At 39.9% G+C, this 9,705-nt stretch overlaps 1 protein-coding gene across 1 annotated transcript; it reads left to right on the plus strand.

The window, feature by feature from the left end:
• The first annotated feature begins 2,714 nt into the window (after positions 1 to 2,714).
• On the plus strand, positions 2,715 to 9,001 carry LOC134202410 (endocuticle structural glycoprotein ABD-5-like). The gene is made up of 2 exons (XM_062677413.1): positions 2,715 to 2,997; positions 8,508 to 9,001. Exons 1-2 carry the CDS (start codon positions 2,828 to 2,830, stop codon positions 8,746 to 8,748), a joined length of 411 nt encoding a protein of 136 aa, XP_062533397.1. The 5' UTR covers positions 2,715 to 2,827; the 3' UTR covers positions 8,749 to 9,001.
• Positions 9,002 to 9,705: the final 704 nt, after the last annotated feature.

The raw sequence follows: 9,705 nt of genomic DNA on the forward strand, positions 1-9,705 counted from the left end.
AATGTGAGATGTGAAAAGTGAGATGTGAAAAGTGAGATGTGAGAAGTGAGAAGTGAGAAGTGAGTAGTGAGCAGTGAGTTGGGAGTAGTGAGTAGTGGGAAGTGAGAAGTGAGTCATGAGAAGTGAGAAGTGAAAAGTAAGAAATGAGAAGGAAGTACATAGTAAGAAGTGAAAAGTGTGGAGTAAGAAGTGAGAAGTGAAAAATATAATGCGAGAATTGTGAGTGGGGAGCGAGAGAAGGCGAAATACGAAGTGAGATGTAGGAAGAGAGAATGGAAAAATGAGGAAGGAGAATAGAGATAAAGGAAGAAAATTAATCCGTTTTCCGGTATAAGGCGAAGGAAAGGTATAAAGCTTTTTTTTTATTGATAATCGCTTCGCCCGGTTTTAGGGGAAGACGAGTTATAATGCCTTCTTAAAATGAACACATTTGCCCAATATAAGACAATGAGGGTAGATGGATCCTTCTTCAATTAAACACGTTTGCCTGGAGTAAAGCGAAAAAAGGAGATAATGCCTTTCTTAAATGATCACGTCTAGGCAGTATAAGGACAATGGAGGGGATATTGTCTTCTTTAAATGAACACGTCGATTAATTCGATATTTTTTTTTGGTCTATATAATTGATATTTATTGCTAGATGCGATCTCATATATCATATCTATTCCGGCCAAACTCGTCTACATCAAAAGAAGAGACTACGTTTATCATTACCTTATTGCAGGCAAATTCCTTTTTCTAAAAAGGTAATTTCATTCTATTTTGGCTTATTTCAAGCTTACGCCTAACTCTAATGAATAGATCACAACTACCGTTTCCTTATACCAGGTAGATACAAAATTTTCAAAGAAGGAATAACATTCACTTCTTCATTATTCTTGGGAAACACCTACTTCCAAAGTAGAGATCAAAGTAATCCGTTGCGTTATTCCGAGTAGATGCATTATTTTTAAAGAAGGGATCACATTCACCATTGTCTTATTTCGGGCATACGCATTTTAATTTTTTGAGGATTCACATCCAAGATTACATCCCAGCAGCACACATGTTCCACGTAGGTGACTGCAACTCACATGTAACCAGACTTGGTTACAATCAAGTTGCTGCAACCAGTTTTTCCTGACTTGTGCTGCTCGGGCAGTAACTTCTTAAGGAAGGGATAGACCTTACGTATGACAGGAGTTTGATTTCACAAATTTTGACCATGATGTTTTCAATCGGAATTTCTGTTCGCGATTCTACTCCATCAAAGAAATTCAGCTTTTGTTCGACTATTTTAGAAAAATAAAATTAATAGGAATCTTTAATCTTTAATTTTTATAACTTAACAATAAGGAAGATCAAGGGCATACAATACTATCGTAAGATTTGATCATGTTCGGTATTTCCAAAGAGACACTCTAGAACAAATCTTTGAACGCTGCTCTGTTCAGACGCTTATAGTTGATGACAATTATGTGTTTGCAAAAAATACTTTATTTTCGGGGATTTGTTACATTCGGGGAAATGTTACATTCGGGGAATTGTTACATTCGGGGAAATTGCATTCGGGGAATTGTTACATTCGGGTAAATTGCATTCGGGAAAATTGCATTCGGGGAATTGGTTTTCGGGGAATTGTCGTACAATCGACACAGACACATTCTAACAGATTGCAAAGCATATCTATTCGGCGATTTTCTGGTACGGTTACGATTAGATTTCAATTCGTTGATAATGGAGTGATATTGATTCTGACAGTGTTCTGTTCTGATAGCTGTTGGATAAATGCAGTTCCACCGTTCCACCGTGTTTTCGTGAATCCGGTTGATGTCGAGTTTATTTTCGTTTCCGACGTGACTTTTGCCCGGTTTTCAGGTACCTTAATAATCCTTGTTGTCTGGAAAACACATTCTACAAGGCAGACAAGGAACCTGTAATGTTTTACCAAATTTTTCTGGTCACTACAGTCGAGAGAAACTGCAGGGGTAGACAGACAATGATGTGGATTTTAGCTTTTTCACTCAATCGAAAACTATTATGCAATTGTTCAGCAGATGATGTAAAATAATTGAAAAATTATTTGGGATGCTACAGACATCAGGAAACGGTCCAAAAATGTCCACTCAAGTTGACGAATGAGTGCCCAATTTTTTTTACTTTCAGCTTTTATAGTCTTTTAGTAGCCTTAAAAACATTAAAAAATGGACGTACTAGAAACACTGTAAGAAAGAAAACAGTGCATCCAGAAACTAAGTGACTCAAACTTTAATCAATTTCATTAACGTAATTAGTTTCATTAGCTTTCATCGTGATATTCACCCGTCGCACCTTTGCGGATTCCACTGTAAATTCTCACCCAACTAACCAACCAGCACGCGATGAGCCGGACGATGACGATATGAGGTTCGTCGCTTATTGAGCGTTTAACGTTTAACGAGATTTGGAAGAAGCATCGGTCGGTGCCCGCCCGAGGTGTGCTGCTGCTTCACCACCCAACGATGCGATGATGGGGCGACGCGAATCATCCGCGTGCGGCGCGTTGTCGCGTTCGCTGAGAGATGCGCTTGTTTTCTCCCGCGGCGGCGTGGAGGAGAACCAAAACAACGGCAGCAACAAAAAAAAAGGTGCAAGAAGTTTGGTTTCGGTACGTTCTTTCGGCTCTTCTCAAGCGGTTTGTTTATTGTTTGCGGCGCGCGCGCGGTGTGCTTGATGGCAGTATATAAACGTTTTTCCGACATCGTTGGGACATCATTCGAATAGTAGGACTCGTCCTTAACGGTTCTAGGGATTTCGCCAGTAAGGATCTAAAGTAATTGCTTCCTCGAGGAGAACTTAGAGCGTCACAATGAACAAGTTCGTGGTCTTCGCTAGCGTGTTTGGAGTTCTGGTGGCAGTAAGTGCGGTTCTTGGAGCACCGGCTCCTCAAGCGGACGCGTCGCCGAGATCCGCCGCTCAGGATGTGCAAACCGTGCGTTACTTCAGTGAAAACAATGGTCCCGATGGTTACAAGTTCACGTAAGTGATCAGAGTGCGATGGCGTACGATAATACGACGAAGTGTTGAATGTACATTGTTGGACAACCAAAAGGATAACTGTGGCGTGAAATTATAAATGTGTTCATGAAGAATCGGTGTAGACTTGATTTAATGCGACCTGTGATAACATTATTAGAAAAATTGTTTAAACGTTCGTCATATCGAGCTTGCCTAAAAAATGGCTGTCAAGTACTAACGGTTTTTAGTGAATTAGTGAACAATTGCCGAGTTAACCTGTTAAATTGCCTTTGACATTGAATCCGTGGTTAATTGCAAAAAAAAAATGTGTTCTCGCAATATTTATTCATCCTTGATTCCGATTTTGCTAGATTTTTTGGAGCTTTCCTTAGCCGCGCGGTAAGATGCGCGACTTCAAAGCAAGACCATGTCAAAAGTGGCTGGGTTCTATTCCTGGTCCGGTCCATGAAACTTTCGGGTTGGGAATTTTTTCGACTTCCCTGCCAGGGAATCCCTGGGCATAAAAGTATCATCATGTTAGCCTCATGATATACGATTGCAAAAACAGTAACTTTGCTAAGGTTGCTAACCTTGCAGTTAACAACTATGGAAGTGCTGAATGAGCACTGAGGGATGTATTGCCAATAATAATAATAGGAAGATTTTTTTTTATTGAATGTAATGTATAGAAATAGATCGATGTTTTTAAAAGAATTAAAAAGTATTTTTTTTGCAATTCAAATGTGGGGAAGATCTATTTAGTCAGCACTCCTCCAATTCTTATAGGTACCCAAAGCCTACATCTTTCCTGTTGTGTTATGAGATGGTAGCGTTTCAGATATTTTAGTTGAAATTATTTAGTTACATATGTTTTTAGTTTGTAAATGTTTTGGAGTTCGGATCATTTTGTGCGGCATTGTTCTGGATTTGATTTTTTGAAGTTTGACTGAATATAGTCTTTCAGTTTCGGTTAAGCATGAGCATGATTGACCGCTCGCGGTTGCTACTTCATTCAAGCCAGACTAGCTGCAACTACACAAGGACCCAATAGATGGTACTCGGGTAGTCGCTTCAATATATTCTTTCAGTTTTTATACATAGAATTAGTAAAATAGAATAATCATGCACTAATCTGAAAGCTCTATCATTGCGCGATCGAGTGCAACCAATGTATCTGCTAATAGAGTTCAATTTCTGTCCTTTTAAGGGCTTCGGAGCCAAAAATGTGCACAAGTGCTTATAATATTAATCCAACCGGTATTTTCCAACATTGTTTGCAAAAGTTCTGCTTTTGATTTTTAATTTATAGTTTAATTATTAAATAATAGAATCTCAATAAGTGCTAATGGATGAATATTTGAGTTTTCTGAACATCATTTCAATCTCTTATTAACGTTGTACTATTAAATAATTTGTGAGGTGAAACATTAAATAGATTTTTTTTTCTTTGCAAAAAGTGTAGGGCGTTTATTTATTTATTTCTCAGTTTCAATGACACACTTGTAGCCACCAATAAACCCATTGTTGACGAACAGATCTATTGTTGTAACAAAGAGCGCGTTAAATAATGTTTTAGGAGAATAACAATTGTTTGGTTGAAGATGCCGGTTGGCCGAAATGATTGTTTGGCATGAAGGCCATTTGGCCGAAAATGACATTTGGTCGAATGGGTCAGACGACCATAAATGTCATTTGTTTAAAAAATTTGGTCAAAAATGTCTACCATTTCGGCCTAACGACTTTTTTGGCCAACGGACCAGTTTGGCCATTTGTACATTTCAGCCAAATGATTTTACCTGACAAGCAACCATTATTTGACCAAATGACCAGTTGTGTTTTGACCAATTGGCATTTTCGACCAGATGGATTTCGGCCTAATTAGGTCGAAAATGGCTTGACCGAAAATGTAATTTGGCTGAAAGCGACATATGGTGGAAAGGGATGTACGTCCAAGTAATTTTGCCGAAAAAGTCGTTTTCTCGCACCGATTATTTGGCCAGAAATGCCGCTTGGCTGAAATTGTTATTGGTCCGAATATGTCTTTTTTCCGAACATCAGTTGATTGGCAGAAAGGCCCAGTTGGCCGAACGGATCATACGGTTGAATTCGTCGTTTTGTGAACAGATCATATGCTCAAATAAAAAATCTGCTCGTTCGACCATATGGCCTATTTGGGGAAACGACCATTTCGGCCAATCCACATTTTCGGCGGAATGATCACTTCAGTCAAACGAAGTTTTCATGAAAACCTGTTCTGCCAAACGATATTTTCGGCCGAATGTCCATTTCGATTTCAATTTTCGTGAGAAGATTTTCGGAAATTTTCCTGAATGCACATTTTCCACAATTTCCACCAAAAATTCTTCGGCGTTTGTGGCGTGTATATGCGGTGCACTCCTCTACTCTCATTCTTCTTAACAATCTAGCTCTGTTTCGAACTTTGTGCACATTCTCGTTCACTCCAGAAAATTAAAATTGGAAATTCGGTCTTCCGTAAACAAAGTGATAATGTTCATTACCCATGCTTCGAGTACTTTCCCTTCCCAGGAAAAACTACATTTCTCAACCTAATTAACAATATGTGGAGAGAGTGTACCTTCTCGGAAGACTGAAGTACGAGCATAGTTATTCAGACCTCGAGAACCAGCTCCCAGGCTGGAGCCCCTTCAGGTTCAGACCTCTCTCCTTAACCTCTTGCCTCTCCAAATTAGTCGGAAGGTTTGCAAACTGGAGTATACAGGAGAATTAACAGGAAGCTGGAAGATTCGATTTTCAACAACGTGCATTTTCTCCTGGTTAAGGAAGTAGCAAACACTTCGCCGATTTAGGGGAAGTACTCTACAACGCTTTTGACCAAGCCAAACATGCCGACCTAGTGTCTTCAGTTGATGGAATGGGGATTCTTTGGGAATATTCTGGAATACATCTCTATCTTATTTTCCCGTTGGTCTTTTCGGGTCCTAAACGGCATCTCTGCGTCCATGACCTTCCTTGCATGAAACTGGTATTTTCATTGTTCTGTTCTGAGGATGGCCCTATTTTATGTCGCTTTCACGGTTTTTCCCAAAGGCTTTTTTTCTGTTTATGTGGAGATACTCCAGACCGAACACGAATCCGAGCCAAGCCCTTCCTCATTCACTCACCAAAATGGCTAAGGAATAAAAACTAGACCAGCTGTTACCGAATCGAGCAGGCGCTGATCGATAGCAGGCTGCTATACGGGTTAGAACTAACGTGCTCAGTGCACAGAGAGCTCGTCAACTTCCTTTCCCCATGTTTTCACTCTGTATCTGCAAATATCTTTTTTGGAAAAGGTGTTAAATTTTGATATACATAGTTAAGTTTGCCATTTAAGGTGTTTTTATGAGACATTGTGAAAAAAGATTCGGCTGCCGGTAGAACTTGAACCCACACTGTTCCGTTAAGTACACGAACGTATGCCATCGTTATTAGCTGGTTAAGGAACAATTTCTCGCAAGGGCAACTGTTGTGTTATTGGTAATACTTACGTCAGTGTACTTAATGAAATAGTGTGGTTTTAAGTCCCACCAACAGCCGAATCTTTTTTTCGCAATATCTCATAAAAAAACATCTTAAATGGCAAACTTGGCTTTTGGTTTTGGCCACCTTATTGCCTAATTTGGCCAAGTCTTAAAAATGCGTATTTTCCAAAAACTATCGATCAGTTCCCACAGCGAAAAAGCATAAGGGCCCTACTGGCAGTTACTGTGTGAAATGAACTCATCGAAAGCCGTCGGTTACACTTAAGGTGATTATACAATCAAACCATGTGGTTAATTTTTAATTCACCTCACGGTTTTCTACTCATTTATCAAAAGGTCAAATCAAGCGTAATAATTTTCGTACAATGCTGAAATTGAAGTCGATTGTTAAGCACGAGTAAGCAAACGATCTACGAAGGTTTCATCCCCGTTGGCGTTGTGGTTCTCTCAATTCGTGCTCTTGAAAAATCACTAGAAAAAACACGTGGTTTCCAAGATGGCTGATTTGTGGCCTTGTTGTATAACCACCTTAAAGGAGAAACATGGTAGTTACTTATGATATGTGTTACTCCAGAAGATCCCCGTTTTGTGTAAATGGTACGGTGGCTTGTGCCGGTCTCCTTCCAAGTGCTCACTTCACTGGCACGGAGCGAGGCGCTCCACTACTAAAGTAAATTACTCATTTTTAAAGAGGAACCATTAAAGAGGGAATACGTAGGTTGGTTGTGGAGTTGCTGAATGTCGTTTTCGTCAGATTCGAGCATCGATGCATCAATGGGTCGCACACGCACCGTAGTGTCGGGATAGGTATATCCGGGAACGGCCTGACTATTTCCGACAGCCTGCCCTCCCAGCGCAGCGTATTTTCATTGCAGTCACTACCCCACTCAACAAGCCTGTACTCTTTTTAACGGATTCGACAGCTAGTGTGATTGCGGCCCTGCAAAGTAATCGCCCTAAATCCCATATAAGAGAAAAAAAGGCAGCCAGTTTGCCATTTCTATGCCCAAATTATGACGGATAGATCGTTCAAAGCCAGGATTATCTTCTGAATTTTCTTAAAAATATTAATCGAGTTGCTATCTTCTTTGAATATGCAATCTAAGCTAGAATATGTCTGAAAGTAATCTAACCCTGTATTTCCATTGCCAAATAGCACACGAATTTCCAAAAAGATTTTTTATGCCCACAGCTTTTTAGAATAAGAGTACTGTTTATCGACCGATCTATGGCACTTGGGCTACTAATCGTAGGCTTTATCACTCCGGAGAACAGTGCTATTTTTCCAGCTCGAACCCTACAATCAATTAGGCGATCGTGTGGCAATTCTTGTACAAGCTTTCGAATCTTGATGGCAGGACCCATTATTCACTACCCTTGCTCATTCATTGTGATACTGGCCTACCATGAGACTTGTACCAAAGATCATAATATGCTTGGCCAGGATAATGTTTTCAAACTACAGAACTATATTTTATTATTATTTCATCCATTAATTAATGATTTGAGTGAATTACTTCTACGTGAAGTTAAACGAGAAATGCTAATATCATCTTCCAAACTTAGAATTACATGTTCATGATAGAATTAGAGGCGAAAGTATAGAATTGATAGTTCCTTTAGGATACGGCAGGCATGAAAAATGTTTTTATAGAAGTCGATTTGAAAGCGAGCGGAGAGCAATATTTGTGATGGTATATATCGCACGACCTTCCTTTTGCCAAACTCCCGTATGAAGGGGAAGGGAAGAATATCTGTGTGGAAGCTGATATATCTCCACTGGCATAAGGAAGGTGGTTTGATTTGCTCATATGCCATCGCTTGCGGAAGGGTTTTCTATACGAGTCGAGTCAAGTAAAAAACTCATTAAAAACCATTTCTTCGATTGGAACATTTCCCTGAATGTTTTTTTGATACATCACTTCGTTTGAGCTCGTGCGTTTCGGTATAATCCAAGTACAAAAATAATATAGCAGCAACTTTATTCTATCTAGTAACATACGAAACCATTGTGCCCAATCTTTCCAGATACGAACTCAGTGACGGCCAGATCCGGTCCGAGGTAGGTACCTACAAGGACTCGAAGGACGCCGACGGAAATGACGTCAAGGTGCTGTTCGTCCAGGGATCCTACACGTTCGTTGGACCCGATGGCCAGACCTACTGGGTGAACTACACCGCCGATGAGAATGGCTACCACCCGAAGGTCGGCACCGGCCCAACCGGAGGAATCCAACCGGGACAGGACGCCCCAATCAACAGTGCGTAAGCCGGTCAGGAGTACCTACTGTGGCTGCCGCCTATGCCACAGTCTTAGCCTTAGTTGATTCTAAGTCAATGCCTACATACTCTGCCGAGCCGCAACAAATGAGATCTGGAACGTGAGATTCTTTTTTTTAATGAATAAAATAGCATCTGACACCGTAGGATTTAGTGTAAATATATTATGATGTAAAGTATACGTGAAACGACTGTGTTCTCTTGAAGCAATAAACTGACAACGAAGGAGATTACAAATCATATTGGTCTTGTTATTTTTATCTATCGAAGAATTCCTTTATGTTTATGTTTGTTTCGAATGATCTGTACGTGTACTATTTTTAGAGGTTCTCTCAGACATAAGCGATTACATCGCCGCTATGGCGACAATTAGTCGCCGCGATTCTATCATTGGGTCCTACAATGTTCGATTTACACTTTCACATCAACGGAGACAGAATCGCTGTCGCCAAGCGGTAGAATCGCGTCGAGTATGTTTGGTAGAACCTCAACTCTTCTTTCCCCTTTTGTCACAATTTATGCAACTAACCATTGAATTGAGTGTGGGTTTCGTGGTCGTGTGTATTGGTGATACTTTTCTTAAGAAAAAAGTTTTCGAATACCAGTAGACTTCGCATATTGTTCCGTTGTCGAATGTGGGGCATTTTTGAAAGATTTTTTTTACCTTTATTAAAGTGTTTTTTTAATCTACAGATTTAGTTCAACAACGATTTTAAAAAAGGGGAACCATTTCCAGGAAACGATAAACGCAACGCAATGGAAAGTATTATAATAATCACGGTTAGTTCTTTTTGTTTCGATGAGACGAAAACAAGCTATTTTCGGGCCGAAGGAGAATTTTTTTTCAAGTCTGTGTTCGGAAATATCTTTAGAAGATAGGTACCCAAACTGTGGGTCACTATTTTGTCCCACAAATCTTTACCAGCTTTTAGATTAGGATCTAAGT

Source organism: Armigeres subalbatus, unplaced genomic scaffold (genome assembly GCF_024139115.2).
Source record: "Armigeres subalbatus isolate Guangzhou_Male unplaced genomic scaffold, GZ_Asu_2 Contig1208, whole genome shotgun sequence".
In the NCBI taxonomy this organism is placed as follows: domain Eukaryota; kingdom Metazoa; phylum Arthropoda; class Insecta; order Diptera; family Culicidae; genus Armigeres; species Armigeres subalbatus.

Coding starts and splice junctions, on each gene's coding strand:
- LOC134202410 (XM_062677413.1), top strand. CDS start 2,828: ATGAACAAGTTCGTGGTCTTCGCTAGCGTGTTTGGAGTTCTGGTGGCA. Junction 2,998..8,507: donor CCCGATGGTTACAAGTTCAC/GTAAGTGATCAG, acceptor CAATCTTTCCAG/ATACGAACTCAGTGACGGCC.